This window comes from Zonotrichia albicollis, chromosome 1 (assembly GCF_047830755.1).
Source record: "Zonotrichia albicollis isolate bZonAlb1 chromosome 1, bZonAlb1.hap1, whole genome shotgun sequence".
In the NCBI taxonomy this organism is placed as follows: Eukaryota; Metazoa; Chordata; class Aves; order Passeriformes; family Passerellidae; genus Zonotrichia; species Zonotrichia albicollis.
The window spans coordinates 16,320,671-16,342,562 of record NC_133819.1 but is presented as its reverse complement, the minus strand read 5'-3'; the positions used below and the strand labels follow the sequence as shown (position 1 = coordinate 16,342,562).

Below are 21,892 nucleotides of genomic sequence, written 5' to 3'. Positions count from 1 at the left end.
GACATCCCTGGGATGCAAACCACTGCTCCTGCCTGGTGCTGCCCTGCTCTGCCCCTGCTCCTTGCACCAGGGCTGCAGCACCCAGGGCTTTCTGTTGCTCTGCTGCAGCTGCTGCATGGCTCATTTATCTCATTGTCTCCCCTGAGCCCCACTCTGCCCTCCTCTCTGAGCAGTGTTCCTTTCTGCAGCAGTGGCTGCAGCTGGCTGATGTTTGCAAGGCTGAGTTACCCCTGAATCAGGGCAGAACATGGCAAGGCAGCACGAGAGCCTGGTGTGTCTGCTGCAAGAGATCTGCACGCAAATTTGGCTACTGGGGAAAATCCTGCTCACGCAGTGGAAGGAGAGAAGGAATCACATCCATTTCACTAAATGAGTTTTCCCAAGCTGTAGTTTCACACACTCTTTAAATATCCCTAAATTAACTGCTAATTTTCTAACTAATTTCCCTATTATATTCATTACTAACCATGCAGTCTAGAGCTAAAACTGGAAAACAGTCTGATTTATGACTATGTGCTTTTCCATGCACATAATTTCCTGAAACATTCACATTTTGGCTGGCCCCAGGCTTTAAAACCAAGCATAATTCTGAAGACATTCGGAACAATGGGAAAATGGGGATAAATACGTTTTTCTCTTTGAAAACACCTTCACTAAATGAATGCAGCCTAAGGCTTGCCAGAGAACAGCCCTTCCTGAGGCCTGGAGCATTGACTAAGTCTAAAGAGGAGCATTAAAATAGAATAAAATATAGTTGTTAGAGATTGGTGACAGTACCACACATTTTTCCTGCCATGTCTGAGAGAGGTCTTGGGCAAGCACAGGGATCTGATGCTTTTTGGCCACTGCTGTGAATATTTGCATTGGGAAAATTTTAATGGTCTTGGAGAAACAAAGGCGGGCTTGCTACACCAGCACAGGCAGCAACAGCCTGTGGCTATGGAAACATGGCTGCTGCCCTGATTTTTTTGGTACCTTCTCTGATTTTTTGGTCAAATGTTGTAATCTTTTCCATTTCAAATCATTCATGCAGGAACATCCCATTCCCTACAATGATAAAGCTGTCAGGAGTCCTGACACATGCTGCTCTGAGGCAAGCTGATTTGAAGAAAATCCTCTGCAGCCAATAAGGGGCTCAAGACAATTTTTACTGAAGCATGTGGAAAATTTGCCATGACATCAACAGAAGCAAAACCAAAAGATTTGCCTACAGTCCACCTCTAATCTGTGGGGTCTCCTCAGCAATTATACCTGGGTTATAGAACAGGCACAAATATGCTGCTCTTTGAAGCACACCTTATCTGCATAGAGGTGGGAATCGTTAATATTTTGGGTTTAAACAGGGAAAAAAGCCTTAAACATTCATAACCTTTTGCATCTGAAAACAAACAGATAAACCAAGAATGCACAGTTTTTGCATCCAGCACCTGTGAGAAAACAAATACTCTCATTTCCAATGAAAGAACGGAGTGGAGAGAAGTGGCACAGGAAAACTGCACTGCCCGAGTGCTGCCTCCCCTCTCAGCAGGGCTGGCTCCAGGCAAAGCTCTCCCTTGCTGGCTGGCAGTCCCTGCGTGCCCAGGCCTTTGGGACAGTGCTCTGCCCCAGCTCTGGCTGTTCCCAGCCCACCCAGGGCTCTCTTCCTCCATTCTACTTGAGAGAGGTTGGAACTGCTACCTTCCCACAATAAAAGATTCAGTTTTGATAAAGCACTGGTTTTTGGGGTCATGTGGAGAAAATCCTGACCCATTCCCCTTGCAGCTCAAGCACTGAGAAATCAAGAAACTAAAGAAAACTAAAAAACCAGCTTATTTGATTGTTGGTGCTTGAACTGAAAGAAATGCAATAAGTGAACCAAACTAGCAGGGAACGGGTGGGATCTTTAAAGCTCTCAGGTTTGGGCTATCACATCTGGTATATTAAACCTGACGCTTCCCGTGCAGTAAAGCCATTTCCTTTTATTCTTTCTTTAGAAAAAACAACAGAACAGTAAATTAAACACAATCTTCTCCTCAATTCTCAATTCCATGCTATTTTAGTAGACGAATCAGGTCATGTAATAATAAAATTCCTGCAGAAATTCGATCTTAAATTGTAACCTTCAAATTGCAGTTATGCTGCTGCGTGCATTTAATACTATACTTGACATTCACCTTTTACATTTCACTTCTGGATGATATTAGGATCTGCAAAAAAGACCTCCTTCAGCTTTCCCAGGTTGCCATTTATTTCAAAGTATCCCCAAAGTTTCCAGCACCGTTTAGATCCAACTTGCAAAAGTCACTGCTGTGAGCAGTTTTTGTAGGTCCCTTGAGTTGTTTCTGAAAACAGGTTCCATTGTGTTCATATTATGCTTTCAAATTTTATGGCTTATTTTTAAATTACATGTTAATTTCTAAAAATGTTAAATTGCGAGGAAAAGTTGGCAAGGACCACACAAAATCACAGTTCTGCAGTTTGTGTCTCTCTACAGTAGTTCTGTGCATGGCTACACCCTTACATTCAAGTGCTCTGTAGGAATATGGCCCTGATCCTGCAGAGTGATGAGGGTCTCATCAGAGGTGCTCAGTGTGCTGCAATAAATGACCCAGGATAGTGCTTCAAAAATCACCAACTTTGCAGGATCCAAAGGAAAGAAAGAAAGAAAGGCAAGAGGAAAGAAAAAGTCCGTAGTAATGAAAACATCAGAAACAGAGCACACTCCTGAGTATAAATGTTTAAAAATAGAGATCAAACATCTTCAAAAATCGGCCAGTCATTCAAGTGCTTGTTTAAAACCACCCTCTTTTCCAGCCCTGCAAGTCTTGAGCTTCCTCACTGTTTTTATTTGTTCTGGCTTTTCTACTGTGCTAAGTAACATATAAAGAGAAATCAATGAAAAAATCTGCCTACAGAAAAAGGACTCCCTGTCCTGCCATTTCGTCTCTTTTTCTCTTGTTTTAATTTTTCCTTTCCTTCACTAGACAACAATATCCCAGAAAACTGGGAGTTTTCATTTCCTTGTGCTACAGCGATGCAGAACATTTTGTTTCTGCAGGTGACTGACAATAGGGCACTCAGGGAGCACTGCAGCTTGATTACAGAAAAGTCAGCATTTTAGTGATCCGTAAACCAAAGACTGACATTGCCTCTTTAGATTAATATTCAGCTTCACTACAAACATTAGATCTTTTCCTTGTAGATTTCTGGAGTGCTTGTTGCAGTCAAGACTGTTATTTCTGCATGCATTTGTACAACAAATACGGGTAGACAAGTCTGCTTTCACTTATTCCTGTCACACAGAGAACCCGCTGTGAGTGACTGCATGCCAAGAAGTTAGTGAAAACCAGTTCTCCAACATGGCTTTTTCACTAAACAAAAACACTGAACCGAGCCTTTCAGTCATCAGCTTAAGATGCATATTTGAACAATTATCTATACTTACATATTATACTTGCACCAGGATTGATTTGAACTGAAATTTTCTGCTTTAAGTGAACACACTAGTGTCCTGTTATATAGATAGGAATATCAGCTTACAACAGACAGGCTTGGGAAGGCTGTTCCATACCTGTGACAGCCGCTCTTCCCCAGGCTGCCGGCACTGTCCGCCCGTGCTGCCTCCTGCAGCAGCTCCAGCTCCCTGGGCATGGGGCAGGGCACTGTGGGCACTGCACCCACCAGGGCTGCGGGCATGGGCAGAGCAGTGCGGGCATGGGGCAGGACAGTGTGGGCACTGCACCCATCAGGGCTCCAGGCATGGGGCAGAGCAGTGTGGGCACTGCACCCGCCAGGGCTGCGGGCATGGGGCAGGGCACTGTGGGCATTGCACCCATCAGGGCTGCAGGCATGGGCAGGGCAGTTTGGGCACTGCACTCATCAGGGCTCTGGGCATGGGCAGAGCAGTGTGGGCACTGCACCCACCAGGGCTGCGGGCATGGGGCAGGGCAGTGTGGGCACTGCACCCACCAGGGCTGCGGGCATGGGGCACAGCAGTGCGGGCACGGCACCTGCCAGGGCTCCGCTTAGGATTTGCTGCTCCTGCCCCAGCACCGAAACTGCTGCCCGTGAGCTCACGGTAATTGCACGGAGGTATAAATGAGGCTGCTCTGCCGACAGTCAGTTATACAGCCTGTCCTTGATCTTTATGTGGGATTTCCCAGTTGCATGAAGCCGGAGTAGCATATGGTCCCGTGTTTATAAGCATGTTAATGACTGAAATGGGAACCTCTACAACCCGTTTTCCTTATAAACTTTAAACTGCAATTTCTTGTTTTTGTTATTGGACGCTGCACGCATGCACCGGTAATTTGGCGCAGGCTGTCGGGACACGCGTGGCCACGCTGACCCCAGCACTAGGCACACAAAAAAAACCAGCTCCAGACACACTGATGTACCTGAAATCACGGTCCAGCCCCTAATCACAAGCCAGGGCGAGGATGATTTCTTACTTCTGATCTGCTACAAAAAGTTGCCTTTCCAGGAAAGCACAACAGAGAATTAGTTTAAACTCCAGCGACTTCCCATCCTTACAGGCACAATGACCTTGCCAAACATTTCTCAAAAATAAAACATCAATCAGTTTTCACTCTGTGCTTTTTGAAATGCTGATTAAAATGTCTTCATAAATTAAAACGTCTAGTAGGGACTTGACAATCCTGCAACAGCTCCTTTGTGTTAAAAATCAGCTGTTTTGTGCTACAAAAAATTGCAGTGTGGAACTTCTTGTAAGTGGTGATATCTCACTTCAAAACACACTTGCCACTTTCAGGAGGGTAAGAGTGATAAAGTCAGCCATACCCATTATTTGCTTAGCCCAAATGTATTACAGGTATTTTAGGGAAAACACAGATACAGATCTAATACTGTACTGCGCTGGGAATTGCCAACCCAGGTATTCAAATTACAAAGAGAAAACATTTTAAAAGCATATAATCCTTATTTATCTCTCCCTACCTAACAATCATGTGGATAATTTCATCTATTTGAAGGTAATTTTCATAAATGAAAAATACCTTGAAAATATATGCTTTCTTCATGAAAAGTTTAATTCCTGCATGTGTAACATCAGAAAATCATTAATGGGACTGTAATCTTGTAAGTGAAAAAAGCCTATTTGTACCTGTATTTCCTGAATGTTCACACATATATAGCAATGATACAGTAAAAAAGTAATGTATATATATTTGTCTTATGTATATCATGTGTATATATATGATCTTTTTTTCTTTCTATATACTGCTTGTCTGCTTTCAAAGTGCAAAACCAATAAAACTATATCCTAAGAGCTGCTGGTCTGTTCTCAAAAAATGTGAAAATATGAAGGAAGATATTTAGGAACTGAATTAAATACAATCTCAAGAGGGGTTCCAGGAATGTCACTCAGGAACTTTAAGGACAAGTATACTAGTTTTTAGTCATTCCAGCACAGCTGGTGAATTTACACAGTTACAGTGTGCCGCCCTCAGCCTTCACATTAATGACCATATTTTTCAGCACAACTTGAAATTTGTCAAAAAGAACTTAATCCAGTAGCAAATTTATTATAAATTTTAGAAAGTCATTGCATCCATTTTTAGGTTATGGTATAAAGTACAGAAAAACAGAAGTTTATATATCTGAGCTTCTGCATCTGCTCTTGAGTAATTTTTCACTTAAAAATAAAGCTTGGCAGACAATATACTTATAATGCAGACCAAATGCATTTGGTATGTTCAGAAAAAAGAAAAAAAAACACAAGCAGAGAGAGTTTATTTTGAAACTTATTAACTGAGCATGCACTATTCTTTCTCTCCATGAGACCCCATTTCTCTACAGGGTCCCCTCTCATTCTCTGGTCATTCCCAACAGCCTGCACACACAAACATCCTCCTAATCCCCCCCAACAGAACTCAGCCTTGTGGCCCCTCCATATGAACAAACCCCCCCCCCCCAGGAAATGTGCCAGAAAAGAGAGAGCAAAGGCTGCAAACTGGAGAAGTTGCAAAGGCACCTGAAACTGCCTGCCAAGGAAGCCAAGGGGAACCAAGTGCAAAATCTAAATCTGTATTAACTTTACTGCAAAATCCTCCAGTACTTTTCAGCAATATCCATCCCTAAAGTGATGCTTTCCTCAGGGTGGTCCCTGGCAGAATAACCTGCCAAGAAAGGCCCAGGACAACAAAAGGGGCTGCTGCAATGAGTCAAAATCCTGAGACACTGGTGGAGACCTTCAGAGACTGGGGTGCAAAACTTCATATTTTCCAAAATTAATTTTTTTTTTAATTTATGTCCCAAAGAAATACAGAAGTTTCACAAGAGGAGCCTTCCAGTACCCCCGACTCATGGGAATTTAAGCAAGTCCTGATCTTGCCCTGATTTACAGCAATTTATTGGCATGAACCAGGCAGTCCCATGTGCCTTGCTCTGACTGGTAACACAGTGGATGACATTATATCATGCTTGTATGTTTTTATTGGTAAAATTAAAATAATAAACTATGTGTAACCCTTCAAAAAACAGGAAGACAAGGTATTTAATGGCAAAGTCTGTGGCCCCTTAGCTCTGGAGAGTGATGCAGAAATGAGCCTTCACTAATGCCTGTATCCCTAAGAGAAGCGTGAGCACCAAAGGGTCACATACTGGGCAAGGCACTCTGAGGACAGAAAGGTGCTGTGCAACAGGGGAAGGTGCTCACATGCACTCCCCTGAAGGAAATATGACTCATGTAAGTGTCACAAACAGCCCAAATTTCAAAGCCCTCTTCCTCCTCCCAGCTGTGGCCCTGGAGAACTTCAGTCCTCTAGTGTTATTGTAATAGAATACGCAAGAGCTTTCTCCTTCCTTAGGCTCATCTTAGTGCTGACAAAAAGTGGCCTGTAAGTGTAATTTCAAAAATTATTCCCATTGCTCCATTTGAAAAGCAAACCAGCTTCATTAGCAGTCAATAACAGCACTTAACTCCAATACTGCAGGTAGAACTTCTCCAGAAATGAAAGGGTGGACAGGATTTATCCACTCTGATACGAGAGGATGGGCAGGAGTAATTCACTCTCAAGCAAGAAGATGGACAGGAATTATCCACTGTGATATGACAGGATGGACAGAAGTCTCATAAAAGGCACAATCAGATGACACTTAATCCAGGGGCCAATGTCTACAGAAGATGTCTGTAATAGGAATCATGCAGAAAAATATCCCTTACCTGTCCGATAGACAAAATTGCCTTCTGTCTCTGATGATGATGGAGACACTAGTTCTTCCTCAAATTCATTGGAACTAAATGAACCAGAATGATTCCTTTGCCTTGTTTTTTCCATCATAGCTGCATTAGTAGCCATGACGTGTCTCAATGAGTCATTTAGGTACCGATTCAGTAAGCTGCTTTTGTATTTGGGGGGTGACACGTAATCCTCATTGGCACCTGCTTCTGGTCTCACTCCTGTTTTTATTACTGAGCTTTCAGTTTTAATCACAGTGTGGTGAACTGCTTTGTTATATCCCCCTTCATTCATATGGTTTCTTGGAGGATTTTCTCCATCTGAAAACAAAAGAACAAAGATACAGTAATACATTGAGTACTTAATATTTAACATGAGGCTTTCTCTCCATGTTTTGAATTGTGATAAATGTAACTGAAACTAGACAGTAACTTCAGCATTAGACACTGATTTTCATTTTCTTCTGTTCACACATTGCTCATAGTAGTTCCCATGATTCTCAGATGTTCCAGGTATTCTAAATTAATTAGCTATAGAAAAGTCTTTGAGTCTAATTTGTTCATGAGTAACACAAGACAGGTAGAAAAAAATGGAAAGTGCCCTAACTCAATAAGCATTTAAAAAGCCGTGTGAATAGGCTGAATTATTACTATCATAACTTGAAATTTGGTTTGCCTCAACACTGCAGAATATTTAGGTACATTTGCTTAAACTGTACTCTTTTAATTGTTCTGCAAGCAATCTTTTCAAGGGAAGTGAGTAGAAATGTGAGTACATTCCCACATTTTTTCAAGAAATGTGAGTACAGACTGAAATTGGAACAAAGATATTTAAAATTGAGTACAGATCGAGACATACTCTTCTAAAAATTCACATACAGATTTCTGACAATGTTCTGTAGGATTTGTTCCTGTCATTGTATCTCCATGTCACAACTGTCTAAAAAAAGCACTCACAGACAGAATTAATAGAAGAATTCTATTAAAAATACAGGATACTTAAAAAAAATTCCTGCTTTTGTTAATTTGAGTAAGAAAGAGAGTTCCAGTACATCCTTTATGTAAAACAGCTGCTAGCAAAATACATCAAATAAATAACAGTAATATTCAGTTTACCATCTAAGATGCCCCACTAATCAACCCTTTAATGATGTATATTGCTATAGCCCTTCCACAAAGGAAAGTAACAGCCAAGTGATTTCTCATTTCCTTATACCAACAAATGTAATCAATTTTTTCCTTTAATGCAGACTAAAGGAATGGGCTTGTAGAATGTAATGAACAAACAATTCTCTTTCTAACAACAATGAAAAATAATAACACACAACCAGATTTCCACCTCTAACAACTTACACAATCCTGCTTTGCAAGGCTGCACAGTAGTAGGGAGCCAAAAGAGGCACCTAATTCACAAAAACAATAAAGGCAGATCCACTGGTGGTATTTGTGATTAAAAACTAGAGCTAACTTAAGGTGTCTAATACTTTCTAAATATATTTTACTCTGCTTAAAATTGATAAAAGAGCATCAACAAACCTTCAGAGCAGGAGTCATCGCTGCTGACGCTGAGTCTCTCAGCATTTCCCTGAACATATTTGTTGTACAGTTTTATTCGCAAGGCCCAGCTCAGGTCTGGCTGCCTGACAGTGTTCTTCAGGCGACGTCTTGCGTTGGCAAACCAGTTTGAGACCTGCACACAAACGTGTCCATTAGCTTCCCTTGAAAATGAGGCAAATCCACCAATCCATAGAGCCCTCAAGAGTTTTATGTATGCTTCAAGGGGACCACAAATAAGAGAAATATGAAGAGAAGTCCATGAAATTACCACTGAGCAGAGCGGGAATCTCATACAGGAAGGCAATTTCAGGCTTCCCACCCTTCCCAAGTGTTAGCAAAACCACATTATCACAAGGTTTCAATTAAGATGTCCCAAATACCAGTTTTATATTAATTTTTTTTAAATTTTAAAGATAAACCCCTGAATTTTTAATATGAACCTTTAACATATTACCAACTTCCTAAATATCCTAAACTAATATCTAGTATTCGGGAATTTCCTTTGATATTTATATAGGCTACAATAAAGCTATTGAACAGAAAAGACATTCTAAATTTGTATATATAAAAGCCCTTGTTTTTTATATACACATATATATATGAAGGCCCCAAATTCTCCCTTCACTTTAACAGAACTCTTAGTCTGACAAGCCGTGGGCATCAGGAAAGTTTTACACAGAGTACAAGGTACTTTGACTCACTGCAGAAATCCACCATTTGCTCTATAGAGAAGCTGATTTTACAAACTCTTTTTGTAGTGAACAGTTTAAAGTATGGTAAAGATGCAATTCCTCACAAGGTGACTATGTGACTACTAAACAATACCCTGTTTTGTCTTCCTTGCCAACTTCAAAGCATTTTCTAGAGTTTGACTTAGCAAAATGGATTCATGTTGGTATCCCTCTAGCACACAGGCTCATTACAAAGTCAGGCTCAAACACAAGTATTTCACAGTGTTTTAGGCACTGAATGAGCAAAAAGGCACGGTCTACTCTTCAGTGCCAGCAGTGCTAATTAAACCACCAAATGGGATGCATGTACTTGCAGCGACTTTGCATGAAAGCACACCTGAGCAAATGCTGGCCTTGATTCTACTGGAATTTAAAAAGACAGAAAATAGAAAATCCTGAGAACTCTGTCTTTACTATGAGCAAGAGCAGAGGCAAGTGACCTACATTCTAATGATACTTGCTAAATGATAAATAAGGTTTTCAAAGTACTAATTAACCCTGGCAGGAGTAAGTGCATTTTGACATGACCTCTGCAAGAGGAGGCAGAGTAGCATCACTTGCAAAGGAGAATGTAAAGAATGTTAGCAGTCCACAGCCCTGTTCACATCTTTGTGTTGTGAACACACACAAAGAGAAAGCCAGACTGCTGTTGTCATATTCTGACCTGGGAACGATCACCATTTAATTTACTTCAACCTGCAAAGCAATTCATACAGGTTTTATCAATACATGCTACCCCACCTAACAGAGAGCCAAATTGTAGACCTTAGTGTTGGATTTTGTCCCTAGTTCTGTCATCTGTCTGTTGTAGCTAAGGTTACTGTATAAATCACACAGAAGTATCTGTCTAATTATTCTGGATCAATAATCTCTTCTAAAGTGATTATGAGAAAAATAAACACTATGTGCCTAAAGAAAAAGCAAAGCTTCAGTTCAGAATCCCAGCTAGAACTTAGCAGTGGTGCCTTATGCCTGTCACTTTGATTTGAATTAAAATCACGTTTACATGGAACAGGGTTCCACTGAAAATACGGTGAGCACTGGATCAGTGCTCAGATGGCAAACACGTAACTTTACAAGCCATGTAGTTTACTATGACAGGTTAGAAAACCAAAACTCTAGCTGGCAAAGTAATTCTAATTCTCTTCTGAGGCTACTTGCCTGTAATCTTCATATTTACACAGTAGTTTTTACAGTAAATGAGATAGGATGGGCTGGAATCCATGCACTTTCTAATGCTGTTAGCAAAGTCATACCATACCAATGCTGAAGCAGCAGTCACCTGCTGCATGACAGTGTAATTCTGAAATCAAGTATTTAACAGCGGAGATGAATCAATCCAGTGTCCCAATCAACAGGATTGCAGTTACTGTAGCATTTTACCAAACTGACAGCTCTCCAACCTCTCACAATAAAGATTTCATTATGCTTAATTCTATTACATATTGAAATTTTTCATCAGTGAAGTGCCATTTACAGAAAAGATAGGGTAGTATTAGTGTGATTCATACATAAAAGCAATTAAATTTAGAAGGAGTGATTTCTGCATGGTACTCTTGGTTTATTTTGGGCTCATTCTTCCCATGCCATTGCTTTGCTTTCTGCATATCAATATGAAAAGATGAGTCATATTTTAAGTCTTCTGCTGTGAGAGAAGGGAATAGTAGTATTTGATCATTATTTCATAATGACATAAATACCTTGCATCTTGTCCTCCTGCTCTTTATGGAGCAGATGATTTTAAGTGCCATCACACAACACAAACAAGGCAATCAGGGGATCAGACCCAGCCAGCAAGGATTTGTGAAAGGCAGGTTCTGCTTGAGCAACCTGATCTTCATCTATGACAGGGTGACCCACTTAGCTGATGAGGCTGTGGATGTGTCTACCTGGACATCAGTAAAACCTTTGACACCATTTTCCACAGCATCTCCTGGGGAAGCTGGCTGTCCATGGCTTGGATGGGTGTGCTCTTTGCTGGGCAAAAACCAGTTTGGGTGTCTAGGCTCAGAGAATAGTGGTGAATGGAGCTACATCCACCTGGTCACTTTATCAGCTTTATCATTAATCTAGATGAGGGGATGGAGGGCACCCTCAGTCAGTGTGCAGAGATACCAAACTGGGTGGGAGTATTGCTCTGCTGGAGGGCAGGAAGGCTCCACAATGGATCTGGACAGGCTGGATCCATGGGCCAAGGCCAGCTGCAAGGGGCTCTACAAGGCCAAGTGCCTGCCCTGGGTCACAACAACCCCTGCAGTGCCACAGGCTGGGGGAATGGAAAGATTCCTGCTGGAAAAGGATCTGAGGGTGCTGGTTGACATCAGCTGAACATGAGCCAGTGAGTGTCCAGGTGGCCAAGAAAGCCACTGGCATCCTGGCCTGGATCAGCAATAGTGTGGTGTCAGAGACTGCAACCCTTTGGCATAAGATCTGGTTTGCCTCTTAATTCAGGCAGAGGCATTTCTAACAATTCTAAGAACTGGACCATAACATGTGGCCAGCAGGACCAGGGCAGTGATTGTACCCTTGTGCTTAGCACTGGTGAGGCTGCAACTTGAGTGCTGGGTCTAGTTCTGGGCCTCTCAATTCAGGAAGGACATTGAGGTCCTGGATAGAGTCCAGGGAAGGACAATAGAGCTGGGGAAAGGTCTGGAGCACAAGCCTGATGAGGAACAGCTGAGGGATCTGCGGGGGTTTCACCTGGAGAAAAGAAGGCTCAGGGAAGATGTTATTGCTCTTTACAATAACCTGAAAGGAGGTTGTAGGTGGGGGGTCAGTCTGTTCTACCAAGTGACAAGTGATAGGACAAGAGGAAATTAATTCAATAAGGGGAGGTTTAGATTGGATACCAGGAAAAAATTCTTTACAGAAAGGATTGCCAGGCACTGGAACAGGCTGCCCAGTGAAAGTTACCACGGTTGAGTTGCTGTCCCTGGAGGTATTTAAAAGAAATGTAGACAGGGTGCTTAGGGACGTGGTTTAGCAGTGGACTTGCCAGTGCTGGGTTAATGGTTGGACTCAATGATTATGAAGGTATTTTCCAAACTAAATTACTCTATCATTGTGAAAGAACCTCCAGTCCACTTTTAGAAGAGAAAACTTTAACTAAAGCAAGAAGCAGCAAACTCACTCTAGGAACTCTTATCCCAAATGCAATTACAACAAGGCCCATTAAAGCCTTGGAAGAAAGGAAAGTTAGTCAAATCCATTTAAGAGATTTTTGGGCTTAATCTATGATGGGGTGATCTCTAGCTGCTTTCCAGCTTTTGGGCACTGGTGCATGTTGCTGGAAAATACTGATTTCTAAGACATCATGGCAGTCAGCACCTCTGTCACTGTCACAGCCTCCAGGTGTGTGGGCTGGAACAGGCTGCAGGCCACAGGCTGGACCAGGCAGCACGCTCACCCTGACCACCCCCTGCCTCCTTCCAAGACAACAACAGGTTTTCCTCTCATTTCAACCAGCCCCAAATCTTACATTGTCTATCCATGTGGTCTTTAAAAACCTGCCTGTCCACTGCTGTAGGTCCCACTCACAAAGAGTGCCAGTTTGCAACACACTTACCTAAACCATTACAAAAAGAAACAACCAAAGCTGCCAAAAAACATCCAACCTTTCCCATGGTCCCAAGCTGTGCTACTGTGATCTCCAAAAATAATAAAAAAAAAACCACAACAAAAAAATTATTTAAATAAAAGCCAGTGGGGAAGTCTTTGTCACATAAACCTCCCAAGAAGTATCTTGAAAAAACACATGATGAAACTCACTATTCTTGTGAAGTAACAATCCTGTAGTTCTTTGAGAAGTAAAAAGACAAAACCCAAGGGGAACGATAATAGATGTGCTTTCCAGCATTCATTATTTTACAGCAGTTCAGTTTTTCTCTAAGAGCATCAGGTACTTATATCAGCATCATGAAATATTGACCCTCTGGCTTTACTTCTGAAGACACATCTTCAATTTTATTGTAATTTGTTCTGCTTCAATGCTTAACAGCAGCCAAACTTTCAGAAAGAGAACAGACATCAAGTGATTCACCTCCTCCAGTAATCCAGATACACCTTTATAAATCTGAACATTATTAAATCCATAGCAGCACATGACTGATATACAAATCTTTGTATTGAAAAACCTTCTTTCCAACAATACACACATTCGTATTTCTTTCTGGAAGGAGTATACTGCCATTTTTCTTTATTATTTCACAAGAACATCTAAACCAAAATTTAAAATAAAATAAATCAAACACTATGGTAATAATACAAATGAAAATGTAGCATATTAATAGGACAAGTTATTGGATTCTGAATTGGAATCTAATTGGAGTAAAATATAAAATGCCTTTTCAAACTATATTGCTTTTTTGGTTTCCTGCTTTGGCAGTTGTGGAAGTAGAAAACTTTGGACTGCTGGACTGAAATCTGCAATAACATTTGCCTTGAGGACTCCCAAAGACCTTGTTGGCCTGCACAGGAGTAAGTCAGCCCAGAATTTGCCCCAGGTTTTGCTACTACTACTTAAGAAACAAGATGATTTATGATTCCTGCAAAATCCTGCCTCCTTGAAAGAGTCTGACTTTTCTTCAGCACTGCAGTTGGACATGCATCTGGAACAGTCCCCTCGCTGTCCCACTGCACCCAGGAACAGTAGGATAGGCCAAAGTATTAGTAAAGTAGAACAAATTAATTTAAAATCAGCCAACTGAGTGATAGAAAAACTAATGAAAATAAAGCTGTGGAGGATTTGACATGCAGATACAAAAGTTATTAGCCATTAGCATGTCATTATTTTGTTCTTATAACAAAAGTAAAAAAGCCAGGACTGGATGTTCACCTCTTTGTCTCACAGAATTGGTTTTATCTATGCCATGGTCCTGAAAAAAGCTCCTTTGGATAGATGGTACATACTGGAATAAGGTTTATTAGATGAAAGAAAAGCACAGGGAGGAGACTATGATCAAAGCACAGGGAGGAGAGTATTACATCTGTATGATCAAAATTACTGCGACCATCATCATCTTCCAGGCAGCGGCTGAAGACCTTTTCCAAGCTCGTCAGCCAGGTGAAAAACAAAAAAACACACCAACCATTCATTCCCTAAATGGGATTTTGTCAGAAACTCAGAAAACCAAAGGGATGTTCAGCAGTATCTTTTGCCTTTCCTACGGCTTGTGACGACAAGATGTCAGAACGTGAGGATGCTGGGGAGAGGCAGCAGCTGTCAGCAGACAGCAGCCTCCACAGGAGGGGAAAACTGTGGGAGCAAACACCACGGGACAACACTGAGAAATGTAAAAAGTGTAGGAAATATGAGAAAGGTCAGCAAAGGTGAAGGTGTTTAACCCAGAGGAAACATCATACACTGATTCCTCGTTCTCCAATGATGACCAACAATATTACTAGATTAGAAAAACAATTTATAGGCAACCCTATAAATTGTTGTTTATGCTGGTTGATGCTTTTGCAAAGTGCCCCTCCTGAGACAGAAGCAAAGTTTTCCAACAGACCCACAGCCCAGTCCCAAACCTGCTCTTGGTTATGCCACTTGTCTGAAAGAGCACAGCCTTCAGGAAAGCTGTTTCAGATGTACCCAGCGTGACTGGGAGCACACCCTGCCATGCTCTCTCTCACTCTTAGAGAACAAAAATTTTGAACTGAATTACAGTCTTGTTCTTTTTGACCATCCAAAAAGTAGGGTGTAGAGTGTGTTGTTGAGCTCTTTGTGGCTCAGGAATTGCTGCTGGTGCCAGACATATGTATTTACATCTCATACAGATGCTATCAAATTCCTGGATTAAAAGAGCATTGCACAAAAAGATGAAAAAAACACCTGGGATTTCTCTTTGATGTTGTGCTTCTGTAAATGAAGATAGATATGCCTGTTTGCACAGTTCTTTCAAATATTACAGCTCATAGAACAAAACTGGTCAAATTCAGCTTCAGCGTAAATCCACTAGAGTCACGGGTCTAACAGAGCTAAAAGCAGCTCTCCCTGAATCTTTTTAATTTTATTCTACACTTTATGTAGATCATAAAACTCTGTGAAGAAGTGGCCATGGCTCACTTGATGCTTTTATAAAGGCTAACACTCCTTATCCCCATCAGGATTTATCAAAGCTGCCAGAGAGAAATCCTGGAAAACCCCACCAGCTCTTCTCCCTTCGCTGTTCATTCCAAGGCATTTTCAAAAGAACAGCAGAACTCCTCAAGATGTCACTAATGTGAAAGTGTCCCAACACATATTCTGAATATATGTTTTAAATCTCATGTAAAAATGCAGGGGTATTCTAAGAACCATAGTCCAATAAAATACTCCTATTGAATTGTGCCATTGAAGGGATAGTGTTTATGTAATCATAGTTTAAACCTTTCATGTATATTTTTTAAAAGCAAGAGAAGTTGTTTTAACTATATCTTCCAGTTATAACTGGCATTTTCTGAGACATTAATATTATTTTTGTCAAAGCTATAGTGTTTTTCCTAGTGCAATAGTTTCATAGTGAGGTACTGAAATGTAAAAATTTCCCATTTTGCCATTGCTAGAACTGAAGTTCATAGTACAGGGTTTTTTTTTGAAGGGGCACTCAAAATAATAAAGCTGAATTACCACCTGTTTTTTTCTAATACTTTGGGTTGCTTTGATCTCTTTGTGCTCTTTGCAAAGTGACACATAATGTGTTAGGCAGAGTGATGAAGACCCAATCCTGCAAACACATGGGTTTCATTTTACACACCTAGCAGTAGCTTGCAGTAAGGAAATTAGATTATTCACAATGCATAAATCTTTGCAGCATCCAGACCTGAGATAGCATCACTTGGCAACTGATAGCATTTAACCACATATTTCAGTAGAGTACCAGATGGCAAAGAGAACAAAGAAGTGAGATTTATAAACATTTGCAGCAAAATTTATGCCTCTTACAGCAAGAAAACTGCCAGGCACTTCAGGGCAGAATTACCTGAGAGCAAAACAATTACTCCCCATGTCTAACTATATTACAATGATCATTCCTGCAAGAGTGTGTGTGCTGAGCCAGTGCACACAGTGTATATGGTAACACTGATGTCTCTGCAACAGGTGATGACAATTATCATTAGAACAATAGAACAGTTTCCATCCTACCTCCTTTTCAAAAGGGAAGAGTAGCTCCCTGAAATTTCCTCAGCAATTTCTATTCTGTGCTTAATTCTCCCATGACTGATATTTTTTACTTGAGAATTTTTAAAGACTAAGCAAAAATATTTTCATCGTATTTATGAATGAGATGAAAGGATGAGAGCATCTGTTCCTAGGAGTGCAAGCACACACTTTTTGCTGATTGTCTTTAGCAGTTCTCCAGCCATGGCAATTCTTGTTTGAGAGAGCCAGTCCTGCTGGGGTGGGGAGCCCAGGGGAGAGTGGAAGAAGGATGTGCACAGGACCCCACTTTTGCTGGCTGCACCGATGCTCCCCCATACCCAGCACAGCTCTCAGAGGAGCTTTGGCAGATGCTGCTGTCCCCATGCCTCCCGTCCATGAAACGCCTCGGAGCGGTTTTTAGAGGTGGGGACAAGGGGTTCCCTTCCTTACCTGCACCAGGGTCATCTGGGAGCCGAGGGCCAGCAGAATCTTCTCCGTCTTGGTGGGGTACGGGTTGTCGCGGTGCTTGTAGAGCCACTGCTTGAGCGGCCGCGCCATGTCCTGCAGCGCCTGCCGCTTGTGCCGCACCTTCCCGCCGCTCTGCCGCGCCCTGCCGCGGAGAAGGGGCACTGAGGAGCGGAGCGGAGCGGGGGGACAGCTGCCCGCTGCCCGCTGCTCTCAGCCTGCTGCCCGTGCCCTGCCCGCCTGCCCCGGGCTCCCCAGCTCGGCGCGGTGGATGCGCCCCGTCCGAGGGGGGACCCAGCCCCGGCTGCGCCCTCCCGGAGAAGCCGAGCCCCGTCCTCGCGGGGTGCTCGGGGATCTCCACACCCGCAACCCTTGGCCCGGACGACAGCGCAAGAGAAGGTGATGCCAGCAGCTCCCCGAACTCCCCGAGTAGGGTCTGGGCGAGCGGACTCGGAGCTGGTGAATGGCCGCGGTGATGCGGCGGGCCCCGGCAGCGGCCCCGCGGGGATTTCAGCGGGCCCAGGGCTGTGTCCCGATGTTTTCGGTGCACGGCACCCGACCGGAGTATGGCCGGTCTGTCTACAGAGGGGCTTTCCAGCGCGGCCAGGCCGCACCTCGCACGGGTCAGCAGCCGCGCATCCCGCAGCTGCGGTGCGCGTTACCCCGGGCCAGCCCAGCCTGATTCCCCCGCCCGGGTTTATTTCCCACTGATGCTCAAGAGTTACCCGCGGCACTGAGCAGCTCCTGGATCATTTCCCCCCTCGGAGCCAGCGGCGAGCGGTGCTCCTGGAGGAGCCGGCATGCCGCTCCTAATGCCGCCGGCAGCGACGCGCGGCAGCCCGCAAAGCCCCGCGCCTGCCGAGTAACAGCGAATGCCGGGGGAACGAAAACGGGGTTCCGTTAAAAAAAAAAAAAAAGAAAAAAGAAAAAAAAAGAGTCCCTTTGTAAATAAAAGCCTACAATAAAAAGTGAGTGAACAGCATCGGAGGAGTGGTAAGGCAAGCCCGGCGGCGGGCTGGGGCCGGCGGCAGCGCTGCGGGCGGAGGGGGCTCGGGCGGCGCTGGTGCCGCTGCCGGCGGCAGGGGGCGCCCCGGGGCCGGGCTGGGCCTCGCCGCCGCCTCCCGGGTCCCGAGGCTGCCCCGGGATCGGCCGCAGCAACATCCCGGTGACACAACACACACCTGCGTCCCGTGGGCCAGCAGCGCCGGTAAAACTGCGAGCTGATGCAATAGCTACGGCAGAAATTGGTCAGCACAAGCATCTCCCCCGGACTCCGCGGTTTCGCAGCCGCCTGACTGCGCTCCTCGAGCTTTACTTTGTAGCGCTGACCCGAAATGTCTGGTCAGCGCACGCCAGTTCAACCCTCCGAGCTACGGCTGTCAATACGCCAGAGCTCGCACGTCCTCTCATCACCTTCAATTTCACCTGTTCCGGCACCAAAAAACCCCAAAACTCTGACCCCCGCAAAAAACAACAAACCAAAAAAAAAACAACCCCAAAATCGGCTTCGGGCGGCTTAGCTTCAGCTGCCGTTTTAGCAAACCCGATCCTCATATCACGTTTTCGAGCCCCCGACTGGCAGTCCGATCTAAACGCCATCCCCGTGAACGCACGGACAGCGCAGCTCCTTCCCGCCCGTTCGCTCGGCGCGTTGCGAGCCCGCGGAACGGCGGAACAAGTGCCGGGGCCGCGCCGTGCCCGCCGCCCCGGCCCCGCTGCCACGGCACTGCCCGCGGGGATCGGCCGCGCCGCCGCCCCGGCCCCCGGGTCTCACACGTCCCGCCTGGCGCCTCCGTTTTGGAGACTTTAATCACATAAAGCGCCCGAACGAGCCGGTGGAGCCCCGGTGTTCCCGGTTTGTTTCTGTTCAGAGGCAGAGGGGGAGGTCAAGCACAGCCGGACAGGAGCGCTCTGTCTGGTATATTCCAGCCCGGTCGGACGCCCCTGCATCACCTATTGCCGGAATTTCCAACCACAGCTGTGGAATGAGAATCCCAGAAAATACGAACCCGGGGCCGCGGGCAAAGACCCAGCTAGAAACCCATCTCGCAACCCCAAATCGGCGACGCGGCGGCCGCGAGCGCAGGGCCGCCCCCGGAGCCGGTGCGCGGCGCGGAGACGAGCGCACGGCATACCCCGTCCGCCGGTTGCGCAGGCTGAGGCTCTCCTTGATGGACGGGCTGTCGGGGAGCAGCACCTCGGCGTGGTGCGGGCCCTCCACCACCCCCACGTAGGACCGGCCGCTCCGCTCCCGCTCCTTGGCGTCCTCCTCGAAAAGCACCTGGCCGCTGAGCTTGCTGAAGACGATGGTGTTCATGGTGGGGGGCTGGGGGCCGCCGTCGTGCTGGCCGCCGGCTCCGAGGTGCGGGGGCTCGCTGTGCGCTGCGGGGAGGCGGCAGCGGTCACCGGGCAGCCGCGCCGAACCGCCGAGACCCGCCCGGCGCGACCGGCGGGGGGGCAGCGCGGAGGCACCGGGCGCCGCCTGCCCACCCACAGGGGGGGAGGCAGCCCGCCCCTCCCACGGCCCGGCCCGCTCCCACGGCCCCCCCACCAGCCCCGGTCCGCTTCCTCGGCCCGGCCCGCTCCCACGGCCCGGCTCGCTCCCGCTCGCACCTCGCCGCCAGCCTCCGCCGCGCTCTTCGCTCTGTGTCGCAACAGTTCGGAGCGCGGGTTTTCTGTCGGCTTTGGTGTTTCTGTCTCGCTTGCTCTCTCTCTCTCACTCCTTTTTTCCCCCCTTTTCCCTTCCCTTTTCCTCCCTTCCCCTCCCCCGGAATGATTTTCCTCTTCCCCCTCCCCGAACGGGGAGGGAAACAAATTGTTTTTAACGACCACCAAATGCGCAGAGCCGGCGCCCGGAGGCACAACCGCCGCGCAGCCACTCTCACTGTCGGGACTGCCGCTCCCCATGGCTGGGGGAGTCACAGCTGGCCTGGGGACCCCGGAGCCCCAGCCGGGGCACGGCTCCGCCCGGGACAGCGGCATCGAGGGGCGCTGCGTGGAGGGGCGGGAGGAGTCCGGCAAGGGGCATCTGAGGGTGCGGCGGTGCACGGCTGGGCAGCTCACCGTCGGGATGGGGGAGCTCCCGGGGAAGGCGGCGGCTGAGGACACCGGCTGGTGTCACGCTGACCGCGGGAGAGACCCCCGTCGGGGAGCGGGGCGTAGCCACAGCCGCGTGCCACTCGTTAACACCGGTGTGTAATGATGCCCTGCCAGGAACCATCTCCCACCACGCTTCCCCGTCTTCTCTTGTGAGTCGTGTGTCCCCTCTATAAACCCAAGGGCTGCAAATTAGCCTGCAGTCCAAGCCGGGAGACGGCCCGCTGTCTTCAGCATCCCGGGCGGGCTCCCGCACAGACACGGTGCTCGGTGACCGGCAATGCCCACGGTCGCCCCCCGGCCCGCTCCTACGGCTGTGCCCCTGTTCCCCCGGCCCCGCCGCTCCGCACCCCCGCAGCCCTGCGGAGCAGCAGCCCGGCCCCGCCGGGCGCAACGTTTTGGTTTTCTGCGCGCAGGAACGAAGAAGATGGCCACAGTCAATATTTACAAGGATGTAATTCAGACGGTATTTGACCGCCGCGGGTGAACGGGAGCAGCCGTCTGCGCCTGCGGGCCCGGCGGGACGTGCGCGGCGCGGATCCCCCGTGCGGGCACCAGCTCTCCTTGGCACCTCTATGTCCCTGTCCTTGTCCTCGCAAGCGTGGCCCCAAAGTACCTGAGCCTGCATACCGCTACCATTCGTATCCCCCTTCCATCAGCCTGGCCTTTCCCTCCCGTTTTCCCGGGCTGCAGAGGCCGACGCGGAGGGAGCGCGGATCTCCGCTGGCTCGGCGCTGCGGCCGTGGGGACGGAGGGGGAGCATGCGGCGCTCCGAGAACCCCCGGCCCCGGGGCTCAGCCGCCGTGGGGTCCTTGTGAGGTTCACCCCCCCCATAGGGTCCTTGTGAGGCTCACCCCATCCCCGCACTCTGCCGCCAAGGCTGCGTGACGTCACGGCCGCTCTCGGTGACGTCACACAGCCATACGCATTAGGGAAAGGATTCCTGGAAGAGGGGCAGCTTAGCATCGGGATTCACCGACCCGATTGTAATTTCTGCATTTGCTGATGGGAAGCAGGGGAGAGGTTGGGGAAGGCCAATGCATTCAAGACGCCCCAATGTCCAGGGAGAAAACTTACTGTCCCCAAAAGGGGAGGAAAAGACAGGAACAACTTGCTGCCAGTCCCCTGCTGAGAAAACAGAAGGTCTAAAAATGTAAATAACCATGGGAGCGCTCCTGTGCAGGCTGTGCATCCTGAACTTCCACAGCCTGGGAAGGCTGCCCCTCGGGACATGACTTGGCCAGAGCATCCAGGAGCCACTGGGGGAGAAGCAGGCACAGGAGAGCAGTGTGGGATAAATGCCTCCTGTTAGACAGAGCTAACATGCTGATTAGGAGCTTCATGCAAAACATGCAGCTCTGATCATTGCAATGCTCAGATGAACTGCTTATGACATGGGAAACATTGTTATAATTATGTCACAGCAAAAGGAGTTTAGAAAGTGACAGGTTTGACCCAAATCAAGCTCCCACGGGAAGGTGATCTCAGCCGTTCACAGTCAGACAATTGTTTGCCCTGTTGTCATCCCACTCCCCTCTCCAAACCCCTCTAGCATGGCAGGGGTGATTCCTCTCTGCTAGGTCAGGTGCAGGTTCTGGTCCCCAGAGCCTGAGGGGAGCTGCAGGTGGGGCATGGCACTTCCTGCGGGCCCTGCAGGCTGAGGCAGGCTCTGGAGAAGGGACAATCCATGCACTGGCAGGTACTGAGCAGGTGCCCTTGGAAGAGCCTTCCCCCTGCCTGTCCACC

The 21,892-nt window shown here is 46.7% G+C and overlaps 1 protein-coding gene across 7 annotated transcripts in view; it reads right to left on the bottom strand.

The window, feature by feature from the left end:
* Window positions 1–19,821, bottom strand: part of MKX (mohawk homeobox) — a 50,036-nt gene extending 30,215 nt beyond the window's left edge. For 5 of the 7 annotated variants that reach the window (XM_074534411.1, XM_074534493.1, XM_074534500.1 and 2 more), the window contains exons 1-5: window positions 19,664–19,821; window positions 19,186–19,432; window positions 17,036–17,195; window positions 8,714–8,867; window positions 7,163–7,498 (exon numbers count right to left, since the gene is read on the bottom strand). In XM_074534411.1, the coding sequence (XP_074390512.1) occupies window positions 7,163–7,498; window positions 8,714–8,867; window positions 17,036–17,195; window positions 19,186–19,367 (832 nt within the window). In that variant the 5' untranslated portion in view covers window positions 19,368–19,432; window positions 19,664–19,821. Of the gene's footprint in view, window positions 1–7,162; window positions 7,499–8,713; window positions 8,868–17,035; window positions 17,196–17,775; window positions 17,925–19,185; window positions 19,555–19,663 lie in introns of those variants that run through there. The other 2 variants (XM_074534467.1, XM_074534486.1) reach the window with 2 other exon arrangements.
* Between the last annotated feature and the right edge of the window lie 2,071 nt (window positions 19,822–21,892).